General features: G+C 41.3%; 1 protein-coding gene across 2 annotated transcripts in view; it reads right to left on the bottom strand.

Annotated features, from left to right (window-relative positions):
• The window catches only part of LOC132402474 (3-hydroxyanthranilate 3,4-dioxygenase-like), a 35,169-nt gene extending 14,813 nt beyond the window's left edge, over positions 1-20,356 (bottom strand). For both annotated transcript variants that reach the window (XM_059985328.1, XM_059985327.1), the window contains exons 1-8: positions 20,224-20,356; positions 19,749-19,827; positions 13,223-13,306; positions 10,191-10,297; positions 6,301-6,390; positions 5,392-5,435; positions 4,982-5,130; positions 3,829-3,894 (exon numbers count right to left, since the gene is read on the bottom strand). In XM_059985328.1, the coding sequence (XP_059841311.1) occupies positions 3,829-3,894; positions 4,982-5,130; positions 5,392-5,435; positions 6,301-6,390; positions 10,191-10,297; positions 13,223-13,306; positions 19,749-19,827; positions 20,224-20,300 (696 nt within the window). In that variant the 5' untranslated portion in view covers positions 20,301-20,356. The remainder of the gene's footprint in view (positions 1-3,828; positions 3,895-4,981; positions 5,131-5,391; positions 5,436-6,300; positions 6,391-10,190; positions 10,298-13,222; positions 13,307-19,748; positions 19,828-20,223) is intronic.
• Positions 20,357-20,557: the final 201 nt, after the last annotated feature.

Genomic DNA, 20,557 nt, shown 5'->3' with positions numbered 1-20,557 from the left:
CTGGGATTCCTCATTTTCAGATGCTGAGCCAGATCTAACCTGGTGGAAAATACAAAGGACCATTAATTTCAATAGAATCCGTGTGAGTAACCAGCTCGGACAAAGTCTGTCAGGGGGAGTGGATGGCATCTGGTAATGTGTTATGGGAGAATCGCAATGTGAACACAGGCAAGTGGCAAGGGTGGTGGGAGAGGTGGCAGGGAGCTTTCAGGGATAGAAAGAGGTGAAGGCATTAACACTAACCAAACAGGTTAAAAAACAGAATCAGTCAAATTCTGTCTCATTAATAAAAATTGATTGGCATTTCCTCATTGGTTTGTATCCCTATTGCATTAATTGAAATATAGTTACTGAATGATGGGTCAAAACAGACACCTTCCTCCTTCACAATGGCCTTTTGCAAGTCTAATCCAGCTCACTGTGAGCCTTACCCAATAGTCATGGAAATACTTCCATTTCTGGTCCTTAACCAACTCCCTGTTGAATGTGTATCTACCATAGGCCCCAGCAATGCATTCCAAACCACTGCTGAAGGAGAAAGAAAATGGTTTTCCTCAGGTCACTTTGGAGCTTTTGCCATTTATCATCAGTTGTTAATCCTCTGCCACTGGAAACCGTTCCTCTGTGGCTGTCAGATTTTCTCACATCACTTCTGTCAGGTGGGAGAACAACCCTCCTTTCACAAGTCTATCCACATAATGGAAGTCCTTGCAGAGTCACAGAACAGTACAGCACAGAAACAGGCCCTCAGGCCCATCTAGTGCCCAATCCCATCAACCTGCACCTGGATGATAGCCCTCCAAAATCCACCTATTAATGTATTTATCCAAACATTTATTTAACTTTGAAATCAAACCCATATCCACTCCTTCCACTGGCAGCTCATTCCACACACTCACTACCCTCTGAGCGAATAAATACACCCTCACATTCCTCTTAAATATTTTACTTTCCACCCTTAACCTATTATCTTGGGATCTTGGCTCACTAACACAATGGAAAATGCCTGATTATATCTGTCTACACCCATAAAATTTTTTATACTTCTGTCAAATCTTCCCTCCTTCTCCTGCACTCCAAGGAATCAATTATTACTGCAGATCTACCTCTCTTTTTTAAATTGGACAGGTACATGGACAGGAAAGGAATGGAGGTTTATGGGCTGAGTGGAGGTTGTGTGGGACTAGGTGAGAGTAAGTGTTCAGCACGGACTAGAAGAGCCGAGATGGCCTGTTTCCGTGATGTAATTGTTATATGGTTATCTGGTTATAAATCATACCTCACCCTCACATTGTTCAACTTTCACCTCACGTTCTTTTCCATAGACCTTAAGACTAAGGCATAGGAGCAGAATTAGGCCATCTGGCCCATCAAGTCTGCGCCGCCATTCAATCATGGCTGATCCTTTATTTCTATCTCCTTCTCAACCCCAGTTCCCGGCCTTCTCCCCATAACCTTTGATGCCACGAAGGACCTATCAATCTCAGCCTTAAATACACCCAGTAACACAACTGCAAATTCCACAACTTCATCAACCTGTGGCTAAAGAAATTTCTCCACATCTGTTTTGAAAGGGCACCCCTCTATCCTGAGGCTGTGCCCTCTTGTCCTAGACTCTCCCAACATGGGAAACATCCTTTCCACATCTACTCTGTCTAGGCCTTTTAATATTCGAAAGGTTTCAATGAGATCCTCCCCACCCCCATCCTTCTGAATTCCAGCAAGTACAGACCCAGAGCCATCAATCATTCCTCGTATGATAACCCTTTCATTCCTGGAATTATCCTCGTGAACATCCTTTGGACCCGCTCCAATGTCAGCGCATTTTTTCTATGATGAGGGGCTCATAATCATTCACAATACTCAAGGTGAGGCCTCACCAGTGCCTTATAAAGCCTCAGCATCACATCCTTGCTCTTGTATTTTATACCTTTTGAAATGAATGCTAACATTGCATTTGCCTTCCTCATCACCAACTCAACCTGCAAGTTAACCTTCAGGGTGTTCTGCACAAGGACTCCCAAGTCCATACGTATCTCAGACTTTTTGATTTTTCCCCCATTTAGAAAATAGTCTACACATTTATTTCTATTACCAAAGTGCATGACCATGCATTTACCAACATTGTATTTCATTTGCCACTTCCTTGCCCATTCTCCTAATCTGTCTAAATCCTTCTGCAACCTACCTGTTTCCTCAACACTATCTGCCCCTCTACCAATCTTCATGTCAACTGCAAACCTGGCAACAAAGCCATCTATTGCTTCATGTAAATCATTGATGAACAGCATATAAAAGTGGTCCCAACTCGACCCCTATGGAACACCACTAGTCACTGGCAGCCAACCAGAAAAGGATCCTTTTATCCCACTCGCTACCTCCTTCCAATCAGCCAGTGCTGTAAACCTGTTAGTAACTTCCCTGTAATACTGTGGACTCTTAACTAGGTAAGCAGCATCATGTTGCTTTCTGAAAGTCTGAATATACATCTGCTGCATCCCCTTCATCTATCCTACTTGTATTCTCCACAAAAAATTCCGACAGGTTCATCAGGCAGGATGACTTTGTACTATCTAGTCCTGTGTCACCAAGTACTCCATAACCTCATCGTTAACAATTGACTCCAACATTTTCCCAACCACTGAGGTCAGGCTAACTGGTCTATAACTTCCTTACTGCCGCCTTCCTCCTTTCTTAAAGAGTGGAGCAACATTTGCAATTTTTCAGTCCTCTGGCACCATGCCAGAGTCCAATAATTTCTGGAAGATCATTTCTAATGCTACCACAATCTCTAACACTACCTCTTTCAGAACTCTAGGTTGTTGTTCCTCTGGTCCAGGTGATTGTACCATCCACTGGGTGATCTTCCCATTCCACTGACCTCCTGTCCAATTTTCCTTCCATATACATTCACCAAACTAGCTCTAGTCCTTCTCCATTCCCAATTCCATTCTTGTGATCCATTTGGATCTGTTTATAGTCCTTACACACACATTTCATTTAAGGACAGGATGATTTCTGTTGTTATGAAATAAACAAGTAAAATGAATCACTTGAGTTTCATTTCACTGCACTCAGTTAATGAGTCCAATGGTAAATGAATGGTGAACACATACACAAAAGATTGTGCAGATTCCGGAATATCTCACACAGACACACACACACACACAATATACGGAAGGAATAAAGAGTTGATATTGAATGCTGGCCATCCAGCAAGTCTTCAAAATGATGAGAGACTGTGGGCACTGGAAACCCGACAAGAGCATACCTCAGGATTCCTCAGTCAGTTTTTCCATCCCTGTCTCAGAGGTGTTGAAGAGCAGAGACAGAATTTGACCTTGACTTTAAAGAGAAGATGTTTTTACAGAACGGAAATGTTATTATGTCTGGACCACCTGCTACCAGCAGTTTATTCCATCAATATCTGCACAGTAGAGACAGGCCCTTTGGCCGATCTAGTCCACAATAAAACCATTAAAAATGCCTACTCCCATCAACCTGCACCAGAACCAAAGCCCTCCATACCCCGACTATACATGTACCAATCAAAACTTCACTTAAACATCGAAATTGAACTTGTGCACCACTTGTGCTGGCCGCTCATTCCACATTCTCACGACCCTCTGAGCAAAGAAGTTTCCCCTTGTTCCCCTTAAACTTTTCATCTTTCACCCCTAACCCACGACCTCTAGCTCACAGGGAAACATTGCTTTTGGTGCAGTCATTTTATCTGCCATAAACTGTACTTTAAGAATACAAAACTACTAAAATTTGATTAAGATTACATACATTGGCAAAACATTAGAGGTAACAGTAATTACTCACCAACTGCCATATCCAAGAGTCCGTAGCTCCCTTGTCTTCACTTTGTCCAGAACCAAATACCGCTGTCTGTCAGAACAACACAAAAAGAGATTTGGTAAATTAACACATTTACATTAGTTATGAAGGTATGTACACTTAAAGAAATAAATACAGGCAGTCCCCGAGTTATGAACGAGTTCCCTTCCTGATTTCGTCTTTAAGTCGGATTTGTACGTAAGTCGGAACAAGTACATCTGGTATTATTTAGCGTCAGTTAGTCAAACGGTTGTCTTAGTATATAGTATATATTTTACCGTTCTATGCATATAAAACACTTAAGAAACGTATTCCAATAATTAAACCACAGCGTCGCTTAGTAATAATCGTAGCTTTCATCGGGGCAGGGCCTTTCACATGCTCCATTATTCTCACTTTATCCTTTAAAATTGTTCCCATTGTTGACTGACTGTAGCCTAACGCTTTTCCAATGACCGATGGCGTTTCACCTCTTTTCAAACACTTTATTATTTCTACTTTATTTTTAATTGCGATCGCTCCCCGTCAACGGAACAGAAACACTGCGGGCGGCGGGTCCTGAGCTCCACTGGGTCCGAAGGACCACCGCACTGAATCCCCCGGTCCGAAAGTCCACCACACTTAGACAGGTTAAACGGGACAAGTGGGGGGCTGTGCTGGGTTTGGGTATTTGATCCTCCTCAATATTCCGTGTGGGAACTTAAACTGGAGGTGGCAGTGATTTTTTTTTACGAAGTCGAGTTGCGAGCTCGACATCAACCCGGCACTGATGGTATGGGAGTCACTGGATCAACATCAACCCAGCATGGGAGCGGTCTGTCACTGGATTGAACTTGGGAAACTCCGCTCTTGAGCCTGGCGCTGATCTCACTGCGCCACCAGCCGCCTGAAACTGAGGCGAGGGGAGTCAGGGTGCTAAGAAAAATTTAAGCCAAATACAAAGTTACACACTCAACACAGTGTCAACGGCAATGACTTAAAATGGTGGACGGTGTCGCGATACAACTTAAAATGGTGGATGGCGTTCTCCTTCCTCGGTTCGTAAGTACGAGTTGTTCGTAAATCAGACATTCGTAACTCGGGGACTACCTCTAGTAAAAAATGTTAATTAGAAACAAGTTCAATTCAATTCTTTCACCTGAATTTCAAAGTAGTCACTGAACATGTCCACAACCTGCTTCATTTTAATATCCTGACGGTGGCTGCTGATCCAGTTATTTAATGAGAAGGGCTCCATCACAGTACTGACAGTATTTATACAAAATGGAAGTTCTTTCCATAAATTGTCTGAAATAAATGAAACATGAACACAGGATAGATAACATTTATTCTATTGTCACATATAACTGAACTATCATCTCAGAGTACTGGAAACTTGAGGCCAGTGTTAACGCGCAACATTTAGCAGCATTAACTAGGCAAAGTGTGTATAGATGTTTGTCTTCTTTTAATGACTGAATGCTAAGCATAATTTTTAACAAACTTCAAGTCATTAACAAACACAATGTCATTAAAAGCTTCAATTTGAATCATGCATGCTTTCCAAACCTGGATTTGGCCTTCCAGTTCTATATTCTTCAGAGTTGAAAAATCTGAAATGGAAAGATCACTTTTAAATTGTTTTGTAGCAAAATTAACCTTGCTAGTTAATATGACCCAGAACCTTTTCCTTTACACTGCAGAATAGCATGAAGCAATCAAAGGCTGGAGTACGTGTGTGGGGCACTTCACCCATCGAGTCCCATCATGCAAGCTGATACATTCCAAGGTCAAGGACAACATGCCAAAGAGACACTACAGCTTGAAGCAGACACTACAAAGGTTACAGGGAAAGATCGCATCACCACTAGACACACAAACTGCAACGTGTCTTGGACTTACCACTCTTGGAATGTATGCAACAGGAAAATTAATCTCATGATGATAAGACAAACTGTGGAAAAAATTGAATAATATTTCTCATACTATGAATAGCCACATGAATTTATACTACTGTGTTTGTTAAATTGCTGAATAGTAACTGGAAAAATAAATACCAGCTAGGTATCCACTGGGTCTACTTGCCCATTCCTAAAATGTGTAAACAACAAAATGCATCATCTTAGAGAGAATTTGCTCCAATTTAAAAGACTAATAGCCAACTGTATTTGGGCAATGACAACAGATATGCTGCAGCTGAATTACTGCTGTTATCAGCAAACAAAAATGTTCACAGTGGGAAGGGTCCACTTGAATAAATTCACGCTCTCTCATTCAGTGATATCCGTAAAGTTGAGATAAATCAGTATTCACATTTTGAAGATAAAAAATCTGTCAAATGAAGTTTTAGGCTTTAAATAAAAGAGCAATAGTTACATGCTAACTCAGCAAACGTTTCATCATTAAGAGTAGTAACAGAAAATACCAGCAGTACATTTCACTCCTAGATCCGAAAAACAAAAATCATAGAACTCTTACTCTCTTATTATCGGTGCCAGCTGGGTACCCAGATCATCACAGTAGAACCATTTCTCAAACAGGACATCAGTAGAATTCGCTACATAATATCTGTCAAAAAGAAGTATCTTTATTAACCATAAGATATAGGAGCAGAATTAGGCCATTCAGCCCACTGAGTCTGCTCCGCCATTCAATCACGACTGATCCCGGATCCCACTCAACCCCATATACCTGCCTTCTTGTCATATCCACTTATGCCCTAACCAAGAAGGAAACTATCAACGTCCACCTTAAATGTACCCACAGACAAATCCTCCACCGCAGTCTGTGGCATAGTATTCAGGGATACACTACTCTTTGGCTAAAAAATGTTCTCCTTATCTCATTCTAACAGGTCACCTGTCAATTTTGATGCTGTGCGCTTCAGTCCGGATACCCCCACCATAGGAAACGTCCTTTCCACATCCACTCTATTTAGTCCTTTCAACAGTTGGTAGGTTTCAATGAGATCCCCTTATATTCTTCTAAATTATAGTGAGTACAGGCCCAAAGCTACCAAACACTCCTCATATGTTAACCCCTTCATTCCCAGAGTCATCCTTGTGAAACTTTACCACAGACTCAACATGTAAATTAACCTTCTGGGAATCTTACACGAGGGCTCCTAAGTCCCTCTGAACCTCTGATGTTTGAACTTTCTCCCCATTTAGATGACAGTCCACACTATTGTTCCTTTTACCAAAATGCACAATCATACATTTCCCAACACTGTATTCCATCTGCTTTTTTTTTACTCATTCTTCCAATTTGTCTAAGTTCTGCTGCAATCACATTGTTCTCTCAGCACTACCTACCCCTCTTCGTATCATCCGCAAACTTTGCCAAAAAGCCATCAATTCCTTTATCTAAATTACTGACAATGAAAAGCAGCTGAACCAATACTCACCCCTGAGGAACACCACTAGTCATCGGCAGCCAACCAAAAACAGCCTTTTAATCCCACTAGCCTTCTGAAAATCCAAGTAATTGACATCCACTGTCTCTTGTTTGTCTATCCTGCTTGTTACTTCGTTAAAGAATTCAAGCAACAGATTTGTCAAGCCAGTTTTCCCTTTACAGAAACCATGCTGACTTTGACTTATTTTATCATTAGCCTCCAAGTATCTTGAAACCTCATCCTTAATAATAGACTCCAACACTTTCCCCAATCACGGAGGTTATGATAACTGGCCTATAAATTCCCTTTCTTTTGCCTTCCTCCCTTCTTAAAGAGATGAGTAACATTTGCAACCTTCCAGTCCTCCAGGACCATGCCAGAATCAAGAGATTCATGAATGGTCATGACCAATGCATCCATGATCTCTTCAGCAAACTTTCTCAGTACTCTGGGATGTAGTCCATCTGGCCCCGGTAACTTATCCACCACAAGACCTTTGAGTTTGCCTAGCACTTTTTTCATTTGTCACTCAATCCTGCTCACTGACACTCATAGACCTCTGGCACACTGCTAGCGTCTTCCACAGTGAAGACAGATGCAAAGTACTCATTAAGTTCATCTGCCATTTCTTTGTTTCTTCATTTGTACTTTTCCACAAACAAATTAAAACTGCATCAGCATTGATGCCCTAAGCCCACCCACATCACAGCAGATTAACCACTAGAATGGGGGATGAACCAGGAACATAAATTATCTCCAGACTGACTCAAAGCTGGCATACTTCTCAATGCTACTGAGCTGGTAAATGTTGCTCAGAAGCAAATGATGACTTAGCTGTGGTGTGAATTGTTGGGAGTTTCTAATTATTAGAACCATGTCTTTCGTTGCCAGACATCAAAGATGTAAGTTCTTCAGTGTCCGAGATTTATAAAGAGTAAAAACAAACATTGTTCTCACAATCGATCAAACTTACCGCATGGTAGCTTGCTCAACTTTCTTATATTGTGACTTGATTTCACAAGAAAAACTGGAATAAAGTTGTAGTATTTCAACTCTATCTTGGCAAGAAGCTGGACAAGATACACCCTCCAGTCAAAGTTATTTATTTATTTGGCAACACAGCATGGAGGAGGCTATTCTGGCCCTTCAAGCCATTTCATCCAAGCAACTCACAACCCTGATCAACTCTGATCTAATCATGGGAGAATGTACAATGACCAATTAACCTAACCGGCACATCTTTGGACCGTGAGAAGATATGGGAGCACCCGGGGAAAACCCGTGCATTTCATGGGATGGATGTACAGAATTCCTTACAGAATGGCGCTGGGAACTGAATTCTGGAACGCCCGAGCTGTAATAGCGTTGCGCAAATCGCTACACTGCCGTGGCGCCCAAGTCATTTCCAACTAGTTGACTAGTTGGAAGCAGAATGGAATTGAAGATACAGGAGCAACACCTCCGCCCTCTACTTGTGTATGGAATTAATGTTGAAAGCCCCACAAATGAATGTATATTCCACCATCACCCACCCCCCCCATCCCTACCTGTCTCCTTTTTTGTTTCCTTTCACTTGCAGCTCTTTTTCTCCTTCCCACTCCTTTAGTCTCTTTCAGTTTTTCAACTGATTAAAATCAGGAGATACACCTTGTCCATCTCCCTTGAACTTCAAACCCATGCTCTGCAAGGTTCAATGACTGTTGACTGTGTGGTACATTGAGGTTCTTTCAAGCTAGAAGAAGATGGAAAATTTATGGACGTGTAGCAGCTTTGATACTTTAGATACAACACCGAGTCATATCACCTGCAGAAATTCTTTGATGACTCAGCAACAGTTGTGTGTATGAAGAGAGGATGAATACAGGATCCTGGTGGAGGACTGTCAAATGGTGCAAGCTGAATCATCTGCAGCTCAACATCAGTAAGACAAAGGAGATGGTGTTGGGTTTTAGGAAGACTAAACCTGCACTGCTCACTGTTCCTATTGATGGTGAGGGTGGGGATGTGGTGAGGATCTCCAAGTACCTGGGGGATGACAGATTTGAGTGGAGCACCAACACACAGGTTGTGTACAAGAAGGGCCAGAGTTGCCTCTACTTCCTGAGGGGACTGATGTCCTTTGGAGTATGCAGGCCTCTCCTTCACATGTTCTACCAGTCTGTTGTCACCAGTACAACCTATGTGGTGGTGTACTGGAGCAATGGCATCAACATGGGTAATGCCAACAGGCTCAATAAACTGATTAGAAAGGCTGGCTCTATTACAGGAGTCAAACTGGTCACAGAGGCTGACGTAGAACAAAGGACCCTTCAAAAAATCTTGGTAACTTTGGACAATGTTTCTCACCCTCTGCATGCCAATGTGGCTGAACAGAGGAGCACTTCTAGTGATAGACTAAGACAACTGCACTGCTCCAAAGAGCACCGTATGAGGTTATTCTCACCTTCAGCCACTCAGCTCTAGAATGAGTCAACCAGTAGCCAGGGAAGTGATGACTCCCTCCTGTTAGACTGTTTGAGGCAAGTTTTTTAAATTCTTTCTTACATCTCTTCTCATATTTGTATATCTGTGCACTTGTAATACTATGGTGACACTGGGATCAATGAAGTATCTATCTATTGTCTATTATCGCCAATTTTGTGGCTGGGAGTAATAACATTGAGCCGTGCTCAAATCTCAAGACAGTGGTTTAAAAACTAGAAATCATTTCAAATACATTGAAATAAAACTGTTACCAGTATATGAAAAGATTTTGTGAAGTTTAGTCAATTTTCATAAGAGGCAATGTCTGTTATTTAGCATAACCTCTGCAGTCACTCTTACCTTAGGTTAGGGGTTCCCAATCGTTTTTATGCCATGGGTCAATACCATTAAGTATGGGGTCTATGGTCCCCAGTTTGGGGACCCTCGCCTTAGATAAGACAAAAAGCTGAGACACAAAGCAATTTGAATCTTGCAGTTCCTACTTTACCTGAGGGCATCCAGTTCTGTTTCAAGTCTAGTCCTTTCAAAAACCAGCCCAACTGTGTTTGCCTGACACTGTGGAGAATGGGGAATTCTTGCTGGCAACAAAAACATCTGAATTGGATAATGGGTTTGGAGGGATAGGGAATAAAGAAAACTTATTTGACATTTTGGATTTAAGAGTTCAATGATCAAAGCATTTTTTCAATTAATCTCCTGGCCTCCCTTGGTCCTTCCATTGGGATATTTCACTGGATTGATAAAGTTCCAGCTCATTTTTTACCATCCACCTCCCTCTAGCCTTCTGCTTATGTAATACATATAAGCTGCTGATGTATCATGTCAAAATTGGAAATGAGAACAACATTTTCCGCAAAGCAAATTATAAAATGTCAGTAACACACAAAATGTTGGAGGAACTCAGCAGGCCAGGCAGCATCTCTGGAAAAGAGTAAACAGTCGATGTTTTGGACCGAGACACTTCATCTAAATGTCATCTACAGATGAAAGTTCTTTGTTTGAAGTTCATAATTATTCCAGAAACTTACAAAATAAAGAAACAAAACCATGCACATAACATCTAGTGTGTTGCAACTTCCTTCACTGTCCAGCCCCATCAATTTGTCTTTAGTACCAGTAACTACGTTACTTCTTACACCCTGTCAGTCAGTTTTAATGAAATCAAATAAAAATTTTTGCACTCATTGTCAGATTATATCAAACTAATACCTTGACTCTACAATCCAATGCAGCCTCAGCCGAGTGCTGTATGTACCTTCAGCTCTTTCCCACAGATGCTTTCAGCACAAAAGCACAAGTAGTAAAAGTGTAGGCCATTTGGTTTTGTGCCTCTCGTACTATTCTATCCCAATCATGTATCACACCATCACACTGTGCACAGGGGCCGATGACACGATCATGGTGGGTCTCATCAGCAAGAACGATGAGTCAGCTTATAGAGAGGAGGTGCAGGGGCTAACGGACTGGTGCAGAGCCAACAACCTGTCTCTGAATGTGAACAAAACAAAAGAGATGGTTGTTGACTTCAGGAGAGCACAAAGCGACCACTCCCCGCTGAACATTGACGGCTCCTCGGTAGAGATCGTTAAGAGCACCAAATTTCTTGGTGTTCACCTGACGGAGAATCTCACCTGGTCCCTCAGCACCAGCTCCATAGCAAAGAAAGCCAAGCAGTGTCTCTACTTTCTGCGAAGGTTAATGAAAGTCCATCTCCCCCCCCCCCCCCCCCATCCTCATCACATTCTACAGGGGTTGCATTGAGAGCATCCTGAGCAGCTGCATCACTGCCTGTTTCGGAAATTGCACCATCTCGGATCGCAAGGCCCTGCAGCGGATAGTGAGTTCAGCTGAGAAGATCATCGGGGTCTCTCTTCCTGCCATCACGGACATTTACACTACACGCTGCATCCGCAAAGGAAACAGCATTATGAAGGACCCCACGGACCCCTCATACAATCTCTTCTCCCTCCTGCCGTCTGGAAAAAGGCTCTGAAGCATTTGGGCTCTCACGACCAGACTATGTAAAAGGTTTCTTCCCCCAAGCTATCAGACTCCTCAATACCCAGAGCCTGGACTGACACCTTGCCCTACTGTCCTGTTTGTTATTTATTGTAATGCCTGCACTGTTTTCTGCACTTTACGCAGTCCAGTGTAGGTCTGTAGTCTAGTGTAGCTTTCTCCATGTTGTTTTTTTTTTACATAGTTCAGTCTAGTTTTTGTAATGTGTCATGTAACACCATGGTCCTGAAAAACACTGTTTCATTTTTACTATGTATTGTACCAGTAGCTATGATCGAAATGACAATAAAAGTGACTTGAATTCATAATCTTTCACCACAGCATAACTTTCTTATGTGAAATTGATATTCCTCAATTTTCTTTAATATATGAAAATACACTAAACTGGAGCTACTACGTTCACAATTTGGCTATAAGAGCAGGGCAGTGAATAGGAATCCTGCAGTGAGAAATTCATCTCCAAATCCTGCCGATCATCTACAAGGCTCACGTCAGCAAGGTGATTCAGTGGGAGGAGCAGAGCTTCAGTAACACTCAGGAAGCTCAACATCATAGCAGCTCACTTGAGACATCATCCTCACAATCACACACTTACTCCACCACCGATGCACAGCAATAGCTGTCTATGCTACCTACAGGATGGACTGCAAGCACTCACCAAGAATGCTTATCAAACCTATGACCTCTACCAGCTAGAAGGGCAGCAAGAGTATGTCAAGAGCTGCCCTCCAGAAATCTATTGCTGTTCCTTCACCGTTGCTGGGTAAATGCTGAACTCGGCCCTTTGCGACCCTTGAGCGGTGAGTTTACCAACAATGCTGTAACAGCTCATGAACATCACTCACCATCACCTTCTCAAGGGCAACTGTGGATGGGCAATTAATTCATGGCTCAGCCTGCAAAGCCCACATCCCTTGAATAGAAAAATCTATTGATCATTATCTCAGATGTACGCAGTAACTGAGACCCCAGAGCATTGGGTATACAAGATTGCCTACAACCTAAATGAACAAAAAAAATCTGTCATGGTGGACCCGAATGCACGATGCAATGTAATGAATACTTTGAGACTGCAATATCTGGTTCCTCATTCCCCAAGCCAGAGGATATATCGACCCAAAATCTAATGGAGGGAGGAACAGAATTATAATCAAGCTAGCTGACTTTTTAATTAGAAGAATTCAGGAAATGGGAACGTTTTAAGCTGCAGAAAGTAGGAAGGAGTTGGAGAGAATAAAGTTGGTGCCAAGAGAGACGGAATTACAGAAGCAGTGGTGGTGTTGGCTGGGAGTGGACAGTGCAAGTGTGTTCACTACAGTTAATCTGACTGCAGATAGGAACAGGGAGATTCCCACCCCAACCCTTGTTCTGAACAATGGAAACAGATATCAAATATAGATGTTACTGGAAGTGCCAAGTTTAAAAAAAATCTCTGCTGGAAATTTCATTAAATATACTTGAGAGTTTTGTTAACTCTGACATCTTTAAGACTCCACTGACCTCTCCTTCTCGAATGTGTACATCTTTATGCTTTCCTTTTTCTATAATCTTCAGGCACATGTCACCTTTCCACTGGTAAAACAACTAGAAAACAAAGGAAAACACACTGGATCATGAACTTGCAAGAGAAAAGAATTTTAGTTTCATGAAAGCCTACTTGTTTATCTCAATAGTGTAGATTCAAGATAAAAGTGGACAAACTAACTGTAAGAAAAAATATTTTGAAGAGGAATTCATGCTTACTGAACAAAGTATTTGGAGGAATTGAGCCACGTCTTTCTTTTTTAGGCAACTAGTTTTGCCTCAAAAAGTTTGCAGAACAAAATACTGGCAGAATGGAAGCTCAAAGAATGATAGAATAAGTTGCACAAATCAACAGCAGGTGAAAAAATAATTACGGGTCAATATAAATTAATGGACATGAGAAAGGAATGGATAACACTTCTCTACAGGTGTATTGGAAAATATGAAATAACTCCAGAATATACAAAACTTACAAAGCTCCTCCATGCTCATTATTTATTGCTACTTAGTTATATTTGCTTTTGTCCAGTTTGTTGTCATTGATCTTGTTAATAGTTACTGTTCTATATATTTGCTAAGTATGCCCACAGGAAAAAGAATCTCAGGTTTGTATGTGGTGACAAGGATGGACTCCGATAATAAATTTTACCTTGGACTTTGAACTTTGGAATAGCAAGTCACATGTCTAACAGAACATTGAACTTCAAATAAAGATAGAAACAGTAAAATTTGTGTAAGAATTGTCTAACATTCTGCAAAAAACACCTTTAATATGACATTCAAAAGTGGTCAACAAGGCACATAGGAAATATTTAAGCACTGAATGGTTTGGGAAAGAGCTGTTAATTTGATTGTGCCAAGATTTACATTATAAAACAAGTTTCTGAGATCATCTCTCATAACATTACAATCTTCATGGGAATTCACTACAGTATCTGCTTTCAGAAATGAAAATGTAAATGAAGACTTTTTTTAGAAATGGCAAAAAAGGGTTCAAACTCAAATCTATCAAAAGCTTTAGACATGAATAAAAAAAAGTTAAGAATAGTGGAAATTTGAAATAAAGCAGGACATCAAACACTCAGTAGGGAGGCAAAATCTGATGAACTGATAAATCACTCTAAGAATATCTTTAAGACTGATATCAGAATGTACCATGTCTCCATACACATACTAACCAATATAATAGGAGAAAATCATGAAATTATTTAATAAATGGATGCCAAGAGTATTTTGGCACAGATAAAGATAGGCTGAACATATTTTCCTCAATGACTGGAATTCCTTTCATAATTTTATGTTGATCAGTAACTAGAATACCCTTTGGCAATAAGTACATTGTCCTTTGCACAGCAGAGGAAGGTTGACAGTTTAATCATTAGTTTGTGTAAATGTTGATCTGAGCTCAGAAACTTCTTACATATAACACAGTGAATTATGTAAACAATAATGCTTAATCAAACAATATATTTACAATATTACTGAAATATTGAATACACACTACTCCCTACTTAGCTATAAACTTCAACTCAAACTTAACATAGTGCTCTCAGGTTTCATATGCCTTACTCTTGTGGGGTGTCTTTCCTGATGGGTGTGGGGGTGCGCCAGAGTCATTCTGCTTGGCAGGTGAGACTAATGGCTGTGAAACAATCTCAGATTCTGAGGCTTCCTCCAAGGTGCTTATAACTCTGAGATTCCAAGAAGTGATTCTGGCAGCTCTGAGCACCTATCTTCCCCTTTCTTCTTCAAAATGCTCTTGATAGCTTCTGGACACATTGACATCCCGAATAGTGCATGGTGAGTGGCACAATCAGCTGATCTGTCCCAGGCTTCAGACAAAGCTTCAAGCCAACACTTCCATTTTGACAACGCCAAGATGACCACCATGTAGCCGCTCTAGGACTTCAGCTCTTAGCTTGGACGGTACAACAACTCTCAATCCCACACAAGGCAAACCCCATCAAGGGCAAGTTCATCTCTGCACTGGAAAAGATGGGGGAACTGGAGATTCTACTTAACATTACAGCCATTTTGAGTGGCCGTGCAGACCAAGCCCAATTGATTCAAAGACTTTTATATCTGGTCCCTTAGAATATGCTCCAATAACTTACACTACTGATGTCAGGCTCACTGGTTTATAATTTTCTGGTTTATTCTTAGAGCCTTTGTTAAACAACGCAACATCAGCATAGCATCCTCCAATTCTCTGGGAACTCACCTGTAGCCAAGGATGTTTTAAATACCTCTGACCTCACTGCTGGTTTGCCTTAGTTCTCTATTCTCTGTCTGAGCATCAGTAAATACAGATACATTAAATCCATTTAAGATTACACCCATTTCTTTTGGGTTCCACGCAAAAATAATCACGCAGACCTTTAATTGGTCTAATTTACACACACGTCTGTCACCTGCCCTGTCTTGTACCCTATTAGGAGATCCAGTATCACATTCCCTCTATTTGGGATCTCTATATACAGATTACAGAATCTTTTCTGAACACAGTACTTGACAAACAGTATCCCATCCAGCTTTTGACAGAATGGAAATCCTAATCAATACGTGGAAAGTTAAAATAACCTATCATAACCTTATTTTTCTATCTCAACAAAATTATTTCTCTAAATCCCACTAACTTTTGGGTGGTCAGATATAGTCACATTAACATGCTCATCCATTCCTTATTCCTCTATCAACCCTCAGTAGATAAGGCCACCAGTCAGTCCCGTCTGAGTACCGCTGTGACATTTTCCCTAACAAGTAATTCCACCTTTCCCCCTTTGAATCCCTCCTGATCTATCTTGTCTAAGACAACACAACCCCGGAACATTGTTCAGAATGTTCTGCCTCGCCTGCAACCAAGTCTCACTAACAGCTACAATGCCATAATTCCTGTGCTGATTCATGCCCTAAACTCATCAACCTTACCGACAATACTCCTTGCAGTGAAATACACACAACTTAGTGAACATTATTCACACCATGCTCAACTTTTTGATTTTTGACTTTGTAAGTAGGCTTAATGACATTTTCCCTCAAGTACCATTATAGGACAGAGTGTATTATGAATTCTCTCTCTGGGGCTGCTGCCAAGATTACAACAGCTGTGCTTAGCACCTGTAGCTACAAGAACTCTGAAGGAAGTAGTTGGAGAAATTGCAAAGGCATTACTGATGATCGCTCTGCCATTGTAACATTTGACTGGAAAATCACAAATGTTACTCTGCTATTTAAGTAGGGTGGGAGGCAGCAGAAAGGAAACTATAGACCTGTTAGTCTGACATCAGTAGTTGGGACGTTCTTGGAATCGATTGTTAGGGATGAGATTACGGAGTACCTGGAGGCATATGATAAGATAGGCCAAAGACAGCATGGTTTCCTGAAAGGAAAATCCTGTCTAACAAACCTACTGCAATTCTTTGAGGAAATTACATGCAGGGTAGACAAAAGGAGATGCAGTAGATGTGGTGTACTTGGATTTTCAGAAGGCCTTTGACAACATGTCGTACAGGAGGCTGCTTAGCAAGATGGGAGCCTAAGGAATTACAAGCACCTTACTAGCATGGGTGAAGAATTGGCAGGTAGGCAGAAAACAGAGAGTGGGAATAAAGGGATCCTATTCTGGCTGGCTGGTTACTAGTGGAGATAGAACATAAGAAACAGGAGCAGGAGTAGCCCATCCGGCCCATCGAGCCTGACCCACCATTCAACAAGATCCTGTCCATAAACTCAGCTCCATCTACCTGTCTTTCCTCATAACCCTTAATTCCCCCACGAAGCAAAAATCTAACTAACAGTATCTTGAATATATTTAGTGAAGAAGCCTCAACAGCTTCCCTGGGAAGAGAATTCTACAGATTCACCACTCTCTGGAAAAAAGTTTCTCTTCATCTCCGTCCTTAATCTTCTCCCCTGAATCTTGAGGCAATGTCCCCTAGTTCTAGTCTCACCTACGAATGGAAACAAGTTTCCTAATTCTATCTTATCTATCCCTTTCAAAATTTTGTATGTTTGTATAAGATCCCCTCTCATTCTTCTGAACTCCAGAGAGTATAGTCCCAGGCAACTCAATCTCGCCTCACAGGTTAACCCCTTCATCCCTGGAATCAACCTGGTGAACCCCCTCTGCACTGCTTCCAAAGCCAGTCCATCCCTCCTCAAGTACGGAGACCAGAACTGCACAGGTGCGGCCTCACCAGTACCCTGTATAGTTGCAGCATGACCTCCCTGCTCTTGAATTCAATCCCTCTAGCAATGAAGGCAAATATTCCATTTGCCTTCTTAATAACCTGTTGCACCTGCAAGCCAACTTTTTGCGATTCATACACAAGCACTCCCAAGTCTCTCCACAACAGCATGCTGCAATCTTTCACCATTTAAATAATAGTCTGCACTACTATTATTCCTTCCAAAGTGGATGATCTCACATTTACTAACGTTGTATTCCATCTGCCAGACCTTGGCCCACTCACATAACCTATCTATATCCCTCTGCAGACTCTCCACATCCTCTGTGCAATTTGCTTTTCCACTCAGTTCAGTGTCATCAGCTAATTTTGCTACGCTACACTCAGTCCCCTCTTCCAAATCATCAATGTAAATGGTAAACAGCTGTGGACCCAGTACCGACCCCTGCGGCACCCCACTCACCACAGACTGCCAACCAGAGAAACACCCATTTATACCAACTCTGTCTTCTATTGGCTAACCAACCCACTATCCATGCCAATACACTTCTTCCGACTCCGTGCATCCGTATCTTATTTATAAGTCTCTTTAGCAGCACCTTATCGAATGCCTTCTGGAAATTCAAGTATATGACATCCACCTATTCCCATTGATCCTCTGAACTCATTATATTCCACAGGGGTTGGTGTTGGGACCATTACTTTTTACGACATACGTCAATGATTTGGTCTATGGTGTTAATGGATTTGTGGGTAAATTTGCCGATGATACAAAGATAGGTGGAGGAGCAGGTAGTGTTGAGGAAACAGAGAGCCTACAGACAGACTTAGATAGTTTAGGGGAATGGGCAAAGAAATGACAAATGAAATACAATGTTGGAAAGTGTATGGTCATGCAGTTTGGTGGAAGAAATAAAGGGGCAGACTATTATTTAGATGGGGAGAGAATTCAAAATGCAGAGATGCAAAGGGACTTGGGAGACCTGGTGCAAGATACCCCAAAGATTAACCTCCAAGTTGAGAATGTTGTGAAGAAGGCAAATGCAATTTTAGCATTCATTTTTAGAGGAATAGAATTTAAGAGCAGGGATGTGATGTTGAGGCTCTATAAGGCGCTCATGAGACCACATGGAGTATTGTGTGTAGTTTTGGGCTCCTTATTTTAGAAAGGATATACTCACATTGGAGGGGGTTCAGAGAAGATTCACAGGAATGAAAGAGTTACCGAATGAACGACTGGCAGCTCTTGGGCTATGTTCCCTGGAGTTCAGGACAATGAGTGGGGGATCTCATAGAAACATTCCAAATGTTAAAAGGCCTGAACAGATTAGATATGGCAAAGTTATTTCCCATGGTAGGGGAGTCTAGGACAAGATGGCATGACTCAGGTTTGAAGGATTTCAATTTAGAACAGAGGTGCGGAGAAATTACTTTAGTCAGAGGGTGGTAAATCTGTGGAATTTGTTGCCATGAGCAGCTGTGGAGGCCTAGTCATTGGGTGTATTTAAAGCAGAGATAGATAGGTTCTTGATTAGCCAGGGCATCAAAGGGTATGGGGTGAAAGCTGTGGAGTGGGGATGACTGGAAGAATTGGATCAACCCATGATTGAATGGCAGAGCAGACTCGATGCGCCGAATGGTATATGTCTGCTCCAATATCTTATGGTCTTAATTTTGCTGTTGATCAATGAAGCACTGCTGTCCAAAAGGCTCTACAAATCACAATTGAAATGTTTAAGGTTTTACAAAAGATTTAAAAAAGTAATACATAATGCTGCTTTTAAACACCCTAAAACATGTACAATTTAACTTCCACCCACAGAATCAGAATAAGGTTAATATCACCAGCATACGTGGTGAAATTTGTTAAGTTTTGCCACAGCAGTACATGATAAACATAGAAAAAACCTGAATTACATTAAATATATGAATATATTAAATAGTTAAACGAAATAAATAGTGTAAAAAGAGAAATAAAAAGTAGTGAGGTAGTGTTCATAGGTTCAGCATCCATTTTTAAGTCTTGTGGCAGAGGGTAAGCTGTTCCTGATGCTGAGTAAGTGCTGTTTTACCTAGAATTAGACTGCTTACAACGGGAGTTGATGTTATCAGTTGCTTTGCATTGCTTTCAAAAGAAAATAGTATTCCATGGCTGGAGGCATAGCATGATACACAGAATGGCTTTGATGCCGTAAATGCAAAAGGACGATGGTTGTCTACAACACAAACATGAGCAAAACCCTTTGAGCCAAATGGTCCGGTTACATTAAAGATATTTCCGAATATATACACACCACCAAGTAGTTACATTTTACCTCTTCTCCTTCCTCAATATGATAATCTTTCCTTTCATTGGGTCCTCCAACAAACATGACCAACAGCTGACCAAAGTTCCTGTATAAAATTATTTTGGAATAAAGTATTAACAACGCCTTGAACAATTTTGAAGAGGTGATTCACAGTTAAAAACCTTATAGTTCAGAATCATTGCCTTTAAGACTGCTAGATCAGTTCTAGAACTTGGTGCACTTGCTTTAAAGAAAACATCAATTTAACAATCTCGATGAATTTCACTTGGGGGTGGGAAGCAATATCGCCAGTAGCCTGGAACTGAAAAGTACAGAGGAATCTGTTCCAAAGAAAGTTATGTTGGAATTTTACTATCGACGCCGGGATGCATGGTTCGAGACCAGCTAACAAAATTTATCAGACCATATTTGCGTCGTCTTTACTGGATATTTCGGAGAGGCTTTAGCCTCCGCTGTATGAAGACTTAACTGCAAAGCTTACATGAGTTTGTTGCAAACAGGACTAAAATGTGGCTTGTTCGCCTCAATCCAGGTGTCCACGTTATAGAACAGCGCCATATCTTTGCTCTGCTCAAACCAGTTTAGAAATTACAAAGCCCAGAGCAGAGCATTAAGCACTGCAAATTAATACGTGAATAGCGTTTTGACTAGCTCAGATCTTTTTCCATGACGCTGTTAATTGGGGAACTCAGAGCAAAACGCGATTGGGTATTGGTGGTGGGAGGAGACTGTTCCGCTCACAATACTAGAATATGTTGGGATGTCCCAATCGATGCCTCTGGGTATAGTTCTCCCTGCGCTTGCCTTCTTAAAGA

Source organism: Hypanus sabinus, chromosome 12 (assembly GCF_030144855.1).
Source record: "Hypanus sabinus isolate sHypSab1 chromosome 12, sHypSab1.hap1, whole genome shotgun sequence".
In the NCBI taxonomy this organism is placed as follows: domain Eukaryota; kingdom Metazoa; phylum Chordata; class Chondrichthyes; order Myliobatiformes; family Dasyatidae; genus Hypanus; species Hypanus sabinus.
The sequence above is the reverse complement of the archived record's forward strand: the minus strand, read 5'-3'. Positions and strand labels throughout refer to the sequence as shown.